An 18301-nucleotide genomic window follows, 5' to 3' on the forward strand; every position below is an offset into this window, starting at 1 on the left:
TAAGGAGGTCCGACTACAGTTTAGGCCTGCTCCCCGTGGGCAAGTGGACATCCTCCAAGGGCTGCCGGGCTGCCAGAGGGATGTCTGATTGCCAGCTTAGGCCCAATCCCCCGGGGAGCAGGCCTAAGCCAGCAAGTGGTCATCCCCCAAGGGGTCCCAGACTGCGAGAGGGCACAGGCCGGGCTGAGGGACTTCTCCCCCTCACTCGCCGAGTGTACAAATTTTTGTGCACCGGCCTCTAGTATATAAGTATTAACTTGAGGATTACATATTATGGAGAGGGTTTTATTTTTCCTTTGCATAAGTGGTGGAAAGTGGTGCAAAGTGTCTGTTACAATGCAAAAGTAATTCAATCATGTAGATTCCCTTCTACATCAAATCAGTAAGGATGCCTAATCAGGAAACAAGGGAAACTTAAATATCAATTGCAATAAAACAGAATCTAAACATAATTCTCATTTTCATATAGTTTAACTTTCATCAGTGTCTGCCTATTGCCTACAATGAATTTACCTGAGCTAAATTAGGGATTGAATTTTGACCAGTCTGGGCCTGCATATTTGCAGATTCTCTCTCTGTCACAGAATCTGTTACACTTCCATCCTGTTGAGATTCAATTGTTTCCATGGTCATTTGTCTGAAAAGACAGTAAAAAGGAAGAAACATTAAGGTCGTATCTGAAACATTTCTCTATTTTTACCTATCTTTCTGATACTCATTTCTGTCATCCAAATGTACTAGTTTATTTTTTCAAGAAATAAGTTTATTTGCAGAGTCCCAACTCTCCAAACTTAAGGTATCTCCTCTGCTCAGTGAATATGGAATGCAAAATGTTTTATGAAAATTAATTTATTAAAAATGTTTTGAATCTTATTGTAAAGTTTCCTTAATAATTATTTTAAGCCCTATAGTATAAATAAGTGATAAAAGTCAGTGTTTTTGTTTTACATAGTCTATGATTCTCAAGGCCAAATACATCTACTTTATAATTTGATGTAGTATGAAAGAATTTTGCAGCTATCCAAGTTGAATGCATTATAATCCTATATAATAAAAGGCTAATATGCAAATAGGCTGAATGGCAAAACAATCGTAACAATCAAATAACCGGTAGCTATGCTGTGCGCTGACCACCAGGGGGTGTGTGCGGACCATGGCGGGTGTTGGTAGCGGCCAGATAATGGAGCAGGCGAGCAGGGGCACCAGACCAAGGCAGGGCACCAGTCGCTGTCATTGGGGCGAGCCTCTGGTAGTTACTGAAAAATCTTTGTTCCCATGAGCACCGCGGTCCTGCCCAAGCGCTTGCACCCACTGCCAGCGCCGGCCCTGCTTACACCTGCAGCCAGCGCCAGAGCTGCTGCTCACACCTGCTGCTAGTGCCCGGCACCAGTCCCGATCACTCAGCACCATCAGCAGGTGCAAGTGGTGGCTGCCAGCCCTGTTCACCCCTGAGGGCTTCTCCATCTCCCCCTGCTCCTGAGGAGCAATCGGGGCTGCAGCCGCCACTTGCATCTGTTGCTGGCACCGGCCCCAATCGCTCTGGTCCATCAGTGGGTACGAGCAGGGCCAGTGCCATCAGTGCATGGGGGCAGCAAGAGCGGGACTGCTGGCAGACAGGAGACTGGGGGCCGAGCTGAGAGAGGCTGGGCGGGAGTGCAGAGGATGGGCCTAGACCCGCCCCTGTGCCCACCTCAGCCTCATGGCTCACAGTTCCTTTCAAAGTGCACAAATTCGTGCACTGGGCCCCTAGTCTAATCTAATAAAAGAGAAACACGGTAATTGGCGTATGACCGCTACCCTTCCCATTGGCTAATCAGGGAGATATGCAAATTAACTGTCAGCCAAGATGGCGGCCGGCAGCCAGGCAGCTTGAAACTAACATGAGGCTTGCTTGCTTCAGTAACGGAGGAAACCAACATTCCCGCCTGCCTTGCAGGCCTCCGAGCGGGCAGTTTAAGAGACATAGTAACAAATAGAAGCTAAAAAAAAAAAAAACCAGAAACCAGCTTTCAGCGACCTGAGATCTCAGAGCTGGAGTCAGAGCTGGAGTTATACATTGTTTCGAACTGAAACAAACTAGATACCTGCTTTCAGCAGGTAAGGCCTAAGAGCTGGAGCCTCAGAGCTAAAGCGGGCCCAGAATAAAAAAAGAAAAAGAAAAAAAGAAGCAGTGGGGAGCTTCAGTCACCCGCCAGCCTGAAAACAGCCCTCAGCCCCTCACCCAGACTGGCCAGGCATACCAGTGGGGACCCCCCCCCTGAAGGGGGTGTGACCAGCTGCAAACAGCCATCATCCCTCATCCAGGCTGGCCAGGAACCCCAGGGGGGACCCCCACCCTGATCTAGGACACCCTTCAGGGCAAACCAGCCAGCCCCCACCTGTGCACCAGGCCTCTATCCTATATAGTAAAAGGGTAATACGCCTCCCAGCACTGGGATCAGCGGAGCCGAGAGGCCTCCCAGCACCAGGATCAGCGTGACAGGGGGCAGCGCCCAAACCCCCTGATCGCCCTGCGGCTCTGTGTGTGACGGGGGCGGGGCCACAACCCCCTCACCCCCCACAGGCCCTGCTCTGTGTGTAACAGGGTGCGGCGCCCCAACCCCCTCACCCCCCATGGGCCCTGCTCTGTGTGTGACGGGGCAGGGCCATAACCTCCCCATCGGCCCTGCCCTGAGTGTGACAGGGAGTGGTGCCCCAACTCCCCTATCGGCCCTGCTCTGCGCATGACAGAGGGCAGTGCCCCAACCCCCTGATTGACCCTGCTCTGTGCGTGACAGGGGGCGGCGCCCCAACTCCCCAATCGGCCCTGCTCTGAGCCCGACCAGGGGCTGCACCTAGGGATTGGGCCTGCCCTCTGCCACCTGGGAGCAGGCCTAAGACAGCAGGTCATTATCTCCCGAGGGGTCCCAGACTTCGAGAGGGCACAGGCCGGGCTGAAGGTCCTCCCTCCCCCCCGAGTGCACAAGTTTTTGTGCACCAGGCCTCTAGTCTATAATAATAAAAGCATAATATGCTAATTAGACCAGACAGCCGAACAACCTTCTGGACATCATTCTAGATGAAGCTGCGGTGGCGGGGCCCGAGGCAGAGGCAGTTAGGGGCGATCCGGCAGGCAGGCAGGAGAGCGGTTAGAAGCCAGCAGTCCCGGATTGCGAGAGGGATGTCTGACTGCCGATTTAGGTCCTATCCCGCAGGAAGGGCCTAAACTGGCAGTCGGACTCCCCCAAGGGGTCCTGGATTGAAAGAGGGTGCATATGCAAATTGTCCCCACGGGCGGGAGTTCAACTGACTGGGAGTTAGACGTGTGCTGACCACCAAGGGGCAGTGCACAACATGGCAGGCATAGGCAACGCAGCGCTGGTAGTTGGTGGCAGTGGAGGAGCTGCCAGCCCTAACAGGCCCCGACAAGAGTGGGACCGTGGTGGGATGGTGGAGCAGGTGAGCAGGCAGCGCCAAACCAAAACAGGTGCAAGCAGGGGACCCGATCGCCACGCTGGTCACCCCAAAGAAGGCGACCGATGGCGGGGTTGGGGGTGGGGGTGGGGCCAGCAAGGCGGGTGCGAGCGGGGGCCCCAGTCACCCCATAGATCAGCCCTGATGGCCAGCCAGGCCTAGGGACCCTATCTGTGCACAAATTTCGTGTACCAGGCCTGTAGTTATAATATAAAGGTGTACCTAGCTTTGTCAGCACTAAGTAGTTTCTGATAAACAAGCCTCTCAAATTAAATCAATCAGAATTGACCACCTGTCCTGCAGCTCCCCAGTTACTTAAAGAAGAGAATCTAATTTTTTTTCAGGAAAAACTTTTGTATTATTGTTTACAATTTAAGTTAATGATTTCTACATGGAATCTTTCCAGACAGAAGGTAAGCCTTACCAGAATAAAGTTTACCCTACTAAAAAGTTAAAATGCAAACAAAATAAACAAACTCAAGTTTTTATTCTCTGCTATTGTACAACTTTCTTTTAAATATATTTTTATTGATTTCAGAGAGGAAGGGAGAGAGCGATAGAAACATCATTGATGAGAGAGAATCACTGATCGACTGCCTCCTTCACGCCCCCTACTGGGGATCGAGCTCATAACCCGGACATGTGCCCTTGACAAGAATCAATCCCCAGACCCTTCAGTCCACAGGCTGATGCTCTCTATCCACTGAGCAAAACCAGCTAGGGCTATTGTACATCTTTTTAATTGTCAGTACTATAATATGATTTTTTTCCATCTTAGAAGTTAAAATATGTATCCAAAAAGTATGCAGACCACTTAGAACTTTGAATTAAAATGTCCAGATCTTTTTGCCAGATTTAATTAGTTGTCAGATCCTACAGTTAAAGTCTTTCACTTAATACCTTCTTTTGCATTTCAACAGCCACTACCTACCTGAATCCAAGCCTTCCTTTCTCAAACTTGTGGGCTATAGTCTATCCAGCGGTTGCCAACTGGTGGTCCGTGAGGTCCAAAAGGTTGGTGACCGCTGAAGTTGCATTTTCCGCTAAAAACCCTTTTCCACAAAGCATGTCCTAGCAGTAGTATTTTGGAAACAACTTGAGAAATGCTGTCTTATGCTATTTCTTACACCTTTATTAAAAGCTCTCAAGAATTTGAGTCTCAACTTAAACATGACATTACTGAAAGGCCTTCCAGAGTAAACTCAATTCATTTTAGGAACACTCATTTAGCACCACCTACATGATAGGCCTGAAAATACAAAAGTGGGTTAGTTACAACCCATGCCCTGAAGGGATTCACTGACTAGTTGATCCTTGGTTTTGCAAATACAGTACTTGTGTTACAAGATTCCAGGGCAGGGGGGATAGGGAAACTGAGACAGGAAAGTTAAAACAGGCCAAACAGTGTGGGCAATTTGCAGCCAGCTTGTAACTAACAAGCCATTATCTTCCCAGCCAAGAAGACAGAGTAAATGGTTAAAGAAACCACCTTAATGAGAGAATGCAGAAAGAGAGGGGTAAAAGGAAAAGGAAAAAAGGGCAGTTTTAGAGAAGCCAGCAGTCTCAAGACCTGGCAAGATAAAGTTGCCAGGTGTTTCTCATGATTACTGGGAAGGCCACAACAAAGTAAAAAAAGGGGGGGGGGGAAGACCTTGAGAATTAATTTCTACCAAAATATTCAGCAGAGGAATTTTGAGGCCTATAGACAAAAGGGTATATAACACCTCAGACCCCAACCCAACTTGCTCTTCAGATTAGCAGAGAACCTGTCTGAGCTTCATAAGCCAGATGTATAGGTTTACTTGCTTTGCTTTTTCAATAAAGGTGCATGCTTTAATTGCATTAATAAATTGGTTTTTCACAACACAGTCAAGGTCTCTCATATAAATGTATATATATGAGAAGACAAGGATGGAGGCTGGGGACAGCCCTCTCCCACTGACTCTGGGGCTCTCCTATCTGGTAACACTTCTCTGGTGTCAGTGAGATGTGCCTATAACACTTGGACAACCTAGATCAGAACTAACCACAATACTTGTTAAAAATAATAATAGTAATGCAGATCCCCAGGCTCAACCCCAAATCTACTGAAACAAACTTTGAGGATCTAGTTTTTTATATCAAAGAGATTCCGATGTACATTAAAATTTGAGGAAAACTTAGTTTATTGGTAAATTCTATCAGGTAGACCAGTAATAAATATAAGCAAACTTCTTAAATTGTATGAAGGATGTTATGTATGAAATGATTTAGGAAATTTAGAACGAAAAGATTTAGTCTGCCTGAGGATGGGGCCATGAGTTGTATATTGAAGGATGAGAAGGATTTCTTTCATCAAGTAGAAAAGGAAAGGACTGAGAGGAAGGGAAAGTTCAGAGTGTGTTTAGAAAACATTATAGCTGGTTGTGGTAGAGTATCTGGATGACAGGGTAGCTTATTTAGATTTAGGGGGAGGAAGAGGAGGACGAGGATAAGTAAAAGATGATCTGGTAAGTTTGGATGGAACAAGATGAAGAATAGCTTTTAATGCCTTGAAGAAGAAAAAATATCCACCTCACTCAGATATCTCCTGTTATAGGTCCTTCAGTATCTATGGAACCAATTTATATTGTATAAAGTTTCAATTACTTAATATTTACACAGAATTCAATCAAGAAACAGACAATAGCCCTAGCCAGTTTGGGTCAGTGGATAGAGCATCAGATTGTGGCCTGAAGGGTCCTGGGTTCGATTCTGGTCAAGGGCAACCTAGGTTGCATGCTCAATCCCCAGGGCTGATCGGGGCCTGTGTGGGAGGCAACCAATCAATGTGTCTCTCTCACATCGATGTTTCTCTCTGTCTCTCCCCCTCACTTACACTTTTGCTAAAAAAATCAATGAAGCCCAGTCTGCATGGCTCAGTTGGTTGAGCATCAACCTATGAACCAGGTTATGGGCTCGATCCCCAGTGTGAGGCATGCTCCTTCTCCCGTCCTCTCTGAAATCAATAAAAATATATTTTTTAAATCAATGAAAAAATATCCTTGGGTGAGAATTAACATAACAAAAAAGGGAAGAAAAAATAAACAGAAAATAAGCAAAGGTTACCCATTAATAGCCAAACAGATGGCCCAAATCCACACATAAAACTTCTGAAACTTCTGAATGAAGAGAACCTCTCCCAGGCCATACTTCAAAGCCATTCATTTTTATTTCAAATACAATCCTCATTTATCTGGTTAATAAATATACTCAATATAAGACAATGGGGGTTGCTGGGGAAAAACTATAAAATATAATAAACATTTTAAGAATTCCAACTGTGGCAATTTGGGTCCATACAGGGTAAAATTGCCTAATTCTTTAAACTCAACCAATTTAAGGGTTTATTAATTAAATTCAATAAGTGATATCCTATATAATAAAACACTAATATGCAAATCGACCAAACGGTGGAACGACCAGCAGAACGACCGTTGCTATGATGTACATTGAGCACCAGGGGACAGATGCTCGATGCAGGAGCTGCCCCCCGTTGGGCATTGAGCATCTGCCCCCCGAGAGGGAAGCAACCAGCAGTGGCGATCAGAGAGCAGAGCCGGCCAGTGAGTGCCCCACCGGTCATCTCCCACAAACTGGCAGTCGGACGTCCCCTGAGAGTGCGAGCCCAGCTAAGGGACACCACCCCCCACATCCATGCACGAATTTTGTGCACTGGGCCTCTATTTTACAATAACTATCCTGAGTCATTAAGAAAAGTTTAACTATACCTAGTATAGTTTAAGCAAAAGGAGTACATATAACAGAATCCAGGATGATTCCCATAAAAAAAAGCTTAACCCTTTTCAGTCCAACGTGGAGGCTGACTTGACAGACCAGGCACTAGGAGCAGGTCCAACATCGAGCTGAGGTCTAGTGAGACAGATAACTTCAACATTCAATCCCATCAATTAATCTGGACCAGACTGTTTGAATTCCAAAAATAAAATTGGACCGCAAAGGATTAAAAGGTAAACCTAATCAGGACCCATTTTTAGAGATATAATGAAAGACTTTATAAGTTAGTAATATTTTAAAATTTTTTACACATTAAAGTGTTTTTATCTGATGCAATCACCTTAATTGTTCCCTTTTTCTACTTGGTCCAACCCAGGATTCAATCCTTTGCCCTTCTCCTTTTTTAAATCTACACATTCGGTATGGTGGTTAACTCCCAAATCCCTTTTATACACAACCCCTCCTATTGGGCATCTACACCTAGAGTTTTCAGACACCTTTCCTTCCCTTTTATTCTTTCTTTCAGTCAACACCATCACTGTCCATTAAGCTCCAAAGCTGGAATCATGCACCTATATGTGAGTCAGTACCACAGGAAAAAAAAAATCCACAGTTAAATATCAGCTAAATCAGGAGGCCACAAGGCCCTGAGCCTCCTAGTGAAAAAAGGCAGGAATGGAAGATCAGTTCATTCTTCTTGCTACACTTTGCATCATCTTATCTAACAAAGAGGAAATATGCAAATTGATCATCACACCATAATGGTCAAGATGGCTGCACCCATAGCAGAGGCAGGGATTCTGTAACACAAGATGGCTGCGCCCACAGTGGAGGCTGAGTTCCCGTAATAAGCCTTAATGAGCAATCAGCAGGGACCTGAGACTGTGCCCCCGCCTGGTGGGGCTTGACAGGGGACCTCAGGCCGCACCCCCCAACCCGGCACCAGGCTGGGGAACCGCAGGCCACACCCCCTGTCCTGGCACCAGGCCATGGGACCTGAGGCCACGCCCCTCCTCCTGGCAGGGCTTGACAGGAGACTTCAGGCTGTACCCCCCGCCCAGTGGGGCTTGACAAGGAACCTCAGGGTACACTCCCCACCTGGCGGGGCTTGACGGGGGACCTGAGGGCACGCCCCCTGCCTGTGGAGCTTTATGGAGAACCTCAAGGCGTGCCCCCACCCTGGCCCAGGCTGGGCAACCTGAGGCTGCACCTCCTGCCCAGCAGGGCTTGACGGGGACCTCAACACATGCCCCCTGCTCCGGCCCAGGCTAGGGGAACTCAGGCTGTGCACCATGCCCCGGCACCGGGCTGGGGGACCTGAGGCTGCACACCCCCACACACTCTGCAGGGGCCCTGAGGCTGCACCCTCCCACCCAGTGGGGCTTGATGGGGGACCTGAGGCTGCACACCCTGCCCAGCAGGGCTTGACAAGAGTGGGGCTGGACGGATCTGGATCTCACCCAATGGGGTGGGGCCAGCTGGGCCTGGGTCCCACATGATTTTGAGGTGCCACAGGTGTGCAGGGACTTGACTCTGGGCCCCACGGTCCACCCCAGACTCTGACAGGAGGAAGATTTTCACATACATTTTACTAATTTTCTTTCACCTCTGACACTTCTATTATAGAGAAAGGGCAAAGAGCAATAATAAAGTACTAGTGGACCGGTGCACGAAATTTGCATGGGGGGGGGGGGGTCCCTTAGGCTGGCCTTCACCCTCTCCAATCTGGGACCCCTCAGGGAATGTCCAACTACCTGTTTGTGCCCACACTTTTAACAGACAACAGCTCCATTGTTGTTTCTTTCTTATGCTTAAAACCATTGGAATTAGTAGGTAATCCGCCTCTATCTTGGCCCTGCCACCATGGCTTTGTCCAGAAGAACGCCCGGAAGGTCTCCTGAGAGGTCTCCCAGTTTAATTAGCATATTACCCTTTTATTAGTATAGAGGCCTGGTGCACGGGTGGGGGGGCTGGCTGGTTTGCCCTGAAGAGTATTCCCGATCAGGGTGGAGGTGCCCTTGGGGGGCGGGGCAGCCTGGGCAAGGGGCCTGTGGTGGTTTGCAGGCCGGCCACACCCCCATTGGGGTGGGAGTCCCCACTGGGGAGGCATGGCCAGCCTGGGTGAGGGGATGATGGCTGTTTTCAGGCTGGCCATGGCCCCCATCAGGGTCTCTCACCCCATGGGGGCATGCCCAGCGTGGGTGAGGGTTTGAGGGCCATTTTCACACTGGCCACACCCCCTTCAGGGTGGGGGTCTCTGCTGGGGTGCCTGGTCAGCCTGGGTGAGGGGCTGATGGCTGCTTGGAGACTGGCCACGCCCAGCAGGGACCCTCACCCCAATGGTGGCCTGGACAACCTGAGTGAGGGGCTGAGGGCCGTTTGCAGGTCCCTCCCTCCGTGGCTGGCCTGGGCAACTTAAGGCTCCTGCTAGCTCTGGCCTGCTCCGTGGCCATTGCCCACAGGCCCCTCCTTCGGCAGCCAGCCCAGGTGGGCATAAAACTTGGTTTCCTCCATCGCCAGGGGTGACCCAAGCTTCCCACCTGCTCTGGCTAGATCCGTGGCTGCCACCATCTTTGTCCCGCTAATTTGCATATTCCCTCCTAATTGATGTGGTGTGTCATAGAGGTACGGTCAATTTACATATTTGTCTCTTATTAGTATGGATTTTCTCTAATTAACCCCCCCACCCCCACCCCCTTTTAATGTGCATGAATTTTGTGCACCGGGCCACTAGTTAACTATACCCTCCTATCCCAACACTAGACCAGCAATTGAGTTGGTTGTTCCTCACAATTGCTCCTGTCCATTCTAAGGACCATATATCACAGACCACGGGCCTCCCCCAAAAGCCAGGCCTGTGCAGCCATACCAGAATTACATCCATTAATACCTTACATTCCTATTTTTCCAGACAATGTGAAAGATATATGCCCCTCCCATTATTTCATCTTCACTCTCATAGCTAGTGATTCCTTTCCCCACATAATACAATTGCTCCTCCTATTTTCCTTCTACGCCTTTGTAATGTGCTACCTGAAACTCCCAAAGCCTCCACAACCCTCTTAAGAGCAGCTCATCTTCCCACACCTTATTAAGATCAGAATGTAGCCAAAGCCGGTTTGGCTCAGTGGATGGAGCGTCGGCCTGCGGATTGAAAGGTCCTGGGTTCGATTCCGGTCAAGGGCATGTACCTGGGTTGCGGGCACATCCCCAGTGGTGGGTGTGCAGGAGGCGGCTGATCGATGTTTCTCTCTCATCGACGTTTCTGACTCTCAATCTCTCTCCCTTCCTCTCTGCAAAAAATCAATAAAATATATTTTAAAAAAGAAAAAAAAAAGATCAGAATGTAGACTTGGCATCCTCTTTGATCCCCACTACTATTTCCCAGCTGTTCCTCCTCTGTTCCTTTGTAAAATCCCTTGTTCCCTCAAAGCTCACAGTGATTGGGTGTACCATCCTATAACTGGAGACTTTGGCACCTGACTCAAGAGCCTTCCTCTCCACCAGTCTGTGTGTTGTTCAACACAAAGGGAAGAACCCATCCCTCTCACCCTGATGCCTCAATTCAATGACTTTCTCATTCCACTTCAGCTATCTACTTGAGTGGCTGGCCATACACTGAACCTTGTCTGTGTTCAAAACTGCTCCATCTCTGAAAAAATTATTTCTGACATCCTATTCTCCCACCTTACACCCTTCCTCAGTAACTCCTACCACTCCTGTTACTCAACCACACTGAGGTCTCCAGACCACTTTCTCCCTTCTCCACAGCTTACCCCTATCTTCACATCCCACCCTATTCAGTTTAGAATCCATGGTTTCTCATTTTAACTACTATTCCAATATCCTAAATTCCCTCATCCCTTTTCCTTTTGTTGTATCTGATTAGTAAATGCCAACTCAAGACAAAATCAGTTCTGTCTCCTCCATGCCTGCACCAAGGCTGATGAATGATACTGAATAAAATTATAAAACAATATTAAAGTTATTAAATTCCTGGTTTTCAACCCGAAATGGGCAGTAATTTTATTATATTCCTAGCAAGCTTACTCTGTCATTCTTTACAATTATTTCAAGTTTTATCTCTCAAATCACTGAGCTTACCTACTATGTAAGACTTTGCTGTAAATAAGTATACATAACACTAAATCAGCCTCAGCTAGTCCAAACAGAATTTATTTTTAAATATAAGAGAAAAATCCGCCAAAACCAGTTTGGCTCAGTGGATAGAGCATCGGCCTGTGGACTGAAAGGTCCCGGGTTCGATTCCGGGCAGGGGCATGTACCTGGGTTGCGGGCACATCCCCAGTGGGAGATGTGCAGGAGGCAGCTGGTCGATGTTTCTCTCTCATCGATGTTTCTGACTCTCTGTCTCTCTCCCTTCCTCTCTGTAAAAAAAATCAATAAAATATATTTTAAAAAAAGAGAAAAATCTATTATACTCTTGCATTGATCACTACACATTTTATGGTGAAATTGAAGAAACAGAATGCTTCCTCCAAAATCTCACTTTCCATCACAATCAAGTATTAAACATAGTGTACTAAAAAATTAATAGAATATCAATTAATTATACAATAATTTAATCTTAAACAGTAATTCTTATTAGAGAGAAAAGACCAATTAGTAAAGATAAATTACAGAATATCTAAAAAAAACATATAAGATGAAACAATAATAAACTTAGACAAACAAAAAAGTCCATTATGCACTATAGACTAAAAGCAAACAAAATACTGGCAAACATTCCACAATTCTAAAGAACAGATAAGGATTTGCTAAAGTAGGTATATTAATATTTAAACTTATGATTAATAATAGTAGCAATATTCTTTTCTTATAAAGATTAAATATTTCACATGAAGTCTTCTTTTTATTATTTAGCGAACTACTTTCTTTCACAGAAAAGTGAACCTTATCTCAATATGTTCTGAATATACTGGAACTCAGTTTAACGAAATATTAACATACCTATTGTTTTAAATGAATAGGATTCAACCATTAGCACATTTTTGAAAGACATCTCAGATTAACTACTTTATTTCGGGGGGGAGGGGTAGAACTGTATTTGCTTGCTGACTCTGTTCTTTTCTAGGACATTAAGAGAACATCTACATCATACTGCAATTACTCCCCCAAACACCACAGTACAACAGAATTGTACTGTTCATTCAGTACAACATAAACAATAGGTAGACAACCAGTAACTAACTCTCAAGAAATAAATACAAAGGAATATATTCATAAAACTAACTTTACAATTATAGAAATGCCAAGATAATTATGACCAAAGTTATTTAGGCATACCTATGTATCAAGAACACACAAGCCATGTAAGTAGGAAACAAGATGAGAAGAAAAGGAAAAGCATTTTAAAGAAATGCTATCATAGGTACCTAGGAAAGTGTTCTTAAAAAAGAAGATAGGAACAAAGAAAGGAAAAGGAAACAGGCCAAAAATATCTGAATGAAAATAAGTCAAAGGCAGTTTCCTAGTTATAATTAAAATGTACAATTAACTAATAAACTTCCAAAATCTTAGTTGTATCTAACTTTGGAAAGACAAATTACACTGCAGAGCCCTACCCTGGTAAAAAAAAAAACTTTCACCTCTTTTAAAAAAAACACCCAGCTGGGCCGAAACCGGTTTGGCTCAGTGGATAGAGCGTCGGCCTGCGGACTGAAGGCTCCCGGGTTCGATTCCGGTCAAGGGCATGTACCTTGGTTGCGGGCATATCCCCAGTGGGAGATGTGCAGGAGGCAGCTGATCGATGTTTCTCTCTCATCGATGTTTCTAACTCTCTATCTCTCTCCCTTCCTCTCTGTAAAAAATCAATAAAATATGTATTTTTTAAAAAACCCAGCTGGAAAAGAAAAATTAAGTTGTTTCTAGCCCTGGCCAGTTTTCTCAGTGGTTAGAGCGTCAGCCTGCAGACCAAAGGGTTGTGGGTTCAATTCCAGAGCAAGGGCACATACCTCTGTTGCCAGTTCACGCCAGTAACGGCACATATACAGGAGGCAACCAATTGATGTGTCTCTCTCACATCTATGTTTCTCTCTCTCCCACCCCCCAATCTCCTTCCCTTCCACTCTCTCTAAAAATCAATGAAGAAAATATCCTGGGGTGAGGATTAAAAAGTAATAATAATAAGTAAAGTTGTCTCTATTCTCTATTTCTAAATCGTTTTACAAAAAAAAGTAATAGAAAATTTATTTTCTTTTTAAAGCTAGATCCAACTGATGAACCAAAATGTCTCTGAAAGTAGCCAAAAGAAAAGTTGAAAAATTCTATTTGGGTTTCTGAAAAATATTGGTAGAGACTTGGGCAAGGAGGGAGGAAAAGGAAAACTCTGTCCACATTCTTATAGATGGTCTCCTTCCTAACTGAAAAGGCCAGCTTTTAGAATAAGCTAAATGTGCATGTCCACTTACTCCCTACAGAATCCAATAAAGTACACAGTTGAAGATGAATTCCTTAATTGAATGGCTAAATAATATGGGTGCATACGGTTATATCTTATTATAATTATAATACATATACACATACAATTATGTATGTATACTTAAGTACATAAACTTATCCATTTTAATTTTAAACTCACTAAGTATTATTTTCAAAACAAAAAAACAAACATATGTATATCCACCTACCTTAGATTTGTCTTAATATATTTTTTCCTGCCACATTTGTTCATTATTAAGACATTTGTAATAAATGCTTTGCTCCTTCTCGGTTTTCTTCTTTATGTATCCTGCAGTGAAATTATAATGTTCAATTGGGAGATCATAACATTTAATTTTTTTAAAATTAAAACCTCTCAAAACTACACCAGAAAAATACCCTAATTTCTGAAAAATTGAAGAAAAAAAAAACAATATAGAAAGCTGAAAACAAGTCTATATTTTTTTAAACTTTAACTCTATTTAATTTTATGATCTTCTTAGGAAAAAATTTCAAAATCCTTAAATCATGTGCTATTTCTCAGATTCTTTTCTACTGAAATGTAGTGCTGTCTAATTACTTAATATATATTATGCACTACTCATAAGTATCCGCTCTATTTTTATTTATTTTTTACTTTTTCAAGGATCTATTTTCCAATAATCTTTAAAGAGAGAGTGGAAAGGAGGAAGAAGGGAGAGAGATAGATGAGAGAGAGAGAGAGAGAGAGAGAGAGAGAGAGAGAGAGAGAGAGAGAGAGAGAAATACTAATATGAGAGAGGCACATCAACTGGTTGCCTCCTGAACTCACCCTGACCAGGGCTGGAGATTGAACCTGCAACAGGAATCCAACCTGAGACCCTTCAGTCCGCAGGCCAATGCTCTAACCACTGAGAAAACTGGCCAGGGCTATGTTTAAATGGTAATAATCACTTAATAAACTGAATAAATCATTTTCTTTTTTTCCTTTATTGATTTTTTAGAAAGAGAGAGAGGAAGGGTGTGAGAGAGGGAGAGACAGAGGGAGGGAAGATGGGTAAGAGAGGGAGAGAAAGAGAAACATCAATTTGTTGTTCCACTTATTTATGCATTCATTGGTTCATTCTTGTATGTGTCCTAACCAGGAATCGAACCTACAATCTTGGTGTATTGGGACGACACTTTAACCAAATGAGCTATACAGCCAGGACAAATCATTTCCTTAAATTTCACTTCACTGCAACAAATTTGTCAACCATTTTACATTTACCTTAAATCTGAAACTGGGTTTTGGCAAAGAATTTTAATTCCAAACAAAATATTAACGTTTATTTAAAATCTCCGTCGAGAGGAAGCAAGATAGCGGCATAGGTAAATGCCTATACTTGCCGCCTTTACAACCACATCAAAATTACAACTAAAATACAGAAAAACCATCATTCAGAACCGCCTGAAAGCTGGCTGAATGGAAGTCCTACAACTAGATTAAGTAAGGAAGAAACACATTGAGACTGGTAGGAGGGGTGGAAGCCAGAATGGGCTAGTCCAGTGGTCGGCAAATCGCGGCCTGCAAGCCACATGCAGCTCTTTGGCCCCTTGAGTGTGGCTCTTCCACAAAATACCACATGCGGGTGCGCACATACAACGTGACTGAAACTTCGTGGCCCATGCGCAGAAGTCGGTTTTCAGCCTGGGAAAGTCTATTTTGAAGAAGTGGCGTTAGAAGAAGTGGGGGTACGTTCGCTGAGGTCGACCCCGCAGATTGAGGGCATTTTTAGCAAAGGCCAGCTTAGGAGTACTCTAATTAAGTTAATAACAATGTACCTACCTATATAGTTTAAGTTTAAAAAATTTGGCTCTCAAAAGAAATTTCAATCATTGTACTGTTGATATTTGGCTCTGTTGACTAATGAGTTTGCCGACCACTGGGTTAGTCCAATACTCATATGTGCTGTTTTTTTCATTGGAAGGGCTATCTCTGGGGCAGATGCCGCCCATGAGAAGCAAGGGGTCCCAGTTGCACACCAGCCCACCAGCCCAAGGTTCTAGAGATGGGAAGAGAAGTCCCCAAAACTGCAGGCTGTAAAAACCAGTGGGGATTGTGGCTGAGTGACAAGAAGGCTGTTGGAATCCTTGGTGTTCCTCTTAAAGGTCCTGCACTCAAACTTCCACAGTCCGGTTTCTTCTGACCTCCAGCACCAAGAGACCCAGAAACATACAGGGAGGAACTGGATTGTCTGGCATTGCGGCAGGAACCTGGGGACAGTTTTCTCTCAAACAGGGAGCTCACAGGGGTCACTGTTCCTGTGCTTTGACCTCCCCTGTCACAGGGCTGACTGGCAGGCATATCTGAGGCTCCATCAGCCTGGAGCACATTGTTTGCTCCACCTTGGGGATTCCCTGAGTCCCTGCCCCATCCAATTTGCAGCCCCACCCATACTCTTTACAGCAGCTTTTCCATATGAATGGCCTGTCCTGGGTCAGGCTTCAGACTTTGCTAAAATCTGTCAACAAGCTACAGCTAGTGACAGCATGCCCCAAATTGATCAGTAAAAGGCCCAAGACCCAGCCCTAGCACCAGCCTGCTTTGCTTCACCAGGGATTCCAGCAGCCTCCTTGTCATTCACCTGGGCAACTCCAAGCTCAATACAAATAGCAAATTGCAGGTCCCTCTGTAGCTCCTGCTGGGTGGCCCCAAGCAGTGGCTACCTTTGCATCTCCCTGGAGGACCCAGAGCCAGTGCACTTGGTGGACAGCTTCAGACCACAGCAGAGTACAACTCTACACATCCACAAGCGACATATTCAAGGGGCAGACTCAGTGAGCACCAAAACCCCACTGAAGCAAGTCCTGCTCCATAGGGGTATTTCCTGAAAAGAAGCTCTCCCACTGTAGTCACAGCTGTTCCAAACAGCCAATTGGCCTGAAGGTCAACTCCTCCCAGTGACATCAACAGCAATCAAGGCTCAACTACAAGACTGTGCACACAGACCACACTGGGGTGCATCTGGAATGCCCAGCTCAGGTGATTGGGGAGACTGAGCCACTGGGCCCTACAGGCCACTCCACCAACTCCAGAAGACATAGCAGCTCTACCTAATACATAGAAACAAACACAGGGAAGCAGTCAATGAAGATAGTGTAAGGAGCCTCTGCGACAACTTCAAGCGTACTAACATTTGAATTATGGGGTTGCCAGAAGGAGAAGAGAGGGAGCAAGATATTGAAACTATATATATGAAGAAATGACAGAAAACTTCCCCAACCTGCTGAAAGAAGTAGACTTACAAGTCCAAGAAGCACAGAGAGCGCCAAACAAGAGGATCTCAAAGAAGCCCACACCAAGAAACATCATAATTAAAATGCCAAGGAGTAAAGACAAAGAGAGAATCTTAAAAGCAACAAGAGAAATGCAGTTAGTTACCTACAAGGGAGCACCCATATGACTGTCAGCTGATTTCTCAACAGAAACTTTGCAGGCCATAATATTCAGTGATGAATAGTAAGGACCTACAACCAAGATTATTCTACACAGCAAAGCTCTCACTTAGAATTGTGGGTCAGATAAAGAGCATCACAAATAAGAAAAAGCTAAAGTAGTTCATCACTACCAAACCAGTATTATATGAAATGTTGAAGGGTATTCTTTCAGAAGAAGAGGAGGAGGAAGGAAGAAGAGGAGGAAGAGGAGGAAGAGGAGGAGGAGGGAGAGGAGGAGAAGAGAGAGGAGGAGGAAGAGGAGTGGAGGAGAAAAAAGTATGAACAATAAAATGGCAACAAATACATATCTATCAACAATTGGATCTAAAAATCAAAATAAACGAACAAGAAAGCTAATGAACAAAATAAACTGGTGAATAAAATAGAATCAGAGGTATAGAAGCATGGAACAAACTGACGAATCTCAGAGGGAAGGAAGGGGGGGAGCAGAAAGAGATGAACCAAAGCTCTTACTGGACAGACAGTAGGGTGCTAAAGGCTGGGGTTGGGGTGGGAACTGGCTGGAGGGGGACAATATGGGGGGAAAAGGAGACATCTGCAAAACTCTCAACAATAAGGATTTTTTTTTAGGTCTTTATTGTTTAAAGTATTACATATGTCCCCTCCCCGCCCCCATTAATCCCCTCCTGCCCACCCCCAATATTTTTTTAATACAAAAATTAAAAATCTCCTTCAACCTATTAAAAAAGCTGTTTTAAACACTCTAGCAATTAAACCCATTTTTTACTAATATATTTTTTAAATATGCCTTTGGGATGCTGACTGAAGTAAAATTAGCAAAGAAAAAAGATAAAAGAATATCTGGGGTCCCTTATTTTAGGGTTGCAAAGGACAAATGTGCACATCCATAAGTACCTTTTAGGCATCTATCCAGCTACCGCAGTGCTTAGTCACAGACATAGTACCTTCAGAGTTCCCTCCAGAGTGGTCCCCTCTAGGGTGGTGTTATACTATCCCAGTCAATTCTGAAACTGAGTTGCCCCACCGCCGGGAGCTGGTCCATCCTTGCTGTTTCAAGGGACCTGGCATATATGGCATACTATTCTTAATATGTTTGCTCACCTTCTTGGCGCTGTGTTTTAACCAAGGTCACCTCTCCGAGAAAGGTTGTTTCCCCAGGTAGGGATTTTCCCCTGAAGTAAGGGAGGGAATAAAACCTCTTAACTGCCAG

At 44.8% G+C, this 18301-nt stretch overlaps 1 protein-coding gene across 8 annotated transcripts in view; it reads right to left on the reverse strand.

Moving 5' to 3' along the window:
• The window catches only part of CREM (cAMP responsive element modulator), a 116539-nt gene that overhangs the window by 84068 nt on the left and 14170 nt on the right, over window positions 1-18301 (reverse strand). For 6 of the 8 annotated variants that reach the window (XM_006774622.2, XM_015571066.1, XM_006774617.2 and 3 more), the window contains exons 2-3: window positions 13860-13960; window positions 514-637 (exon numbers count right to left, since the gene is read on the reverse strand). The exons of 1 other annotated variant lie outside the window; for it this stretch is intronic. In XM_006774622.2, coding sequence (XP_006774685.1) covers window positions 514-637; window positions 13860-13903 — 168 coding nt within the window. In that variant the 5' untranslated portion in view covers window positions 13904-13960. The remainder of the gene's footprint in view (window positions 1-513; window positions 638-13859; window positions 13961-18301) is intronic. One more of the 8 variants, XM_006774618.2, reaches the window with a different exon arrangement.

The sequence above is a fragment of the Myotis davidii genome, unplaced genomic scaffold (genome assembly GCF_000327345.1).
Source record: "Myotis davidii unplaced genomic scaffold, ASM32734v1 scaffold388, whole genome shotgun sequence".
Taxonomy (NCBI): domain Eukaryota; kingdom Metazoa; phylum Chordata; class Mammalia; order Chiroptera; family Vespertilionidae; genus Myotis; species Myotis davidii.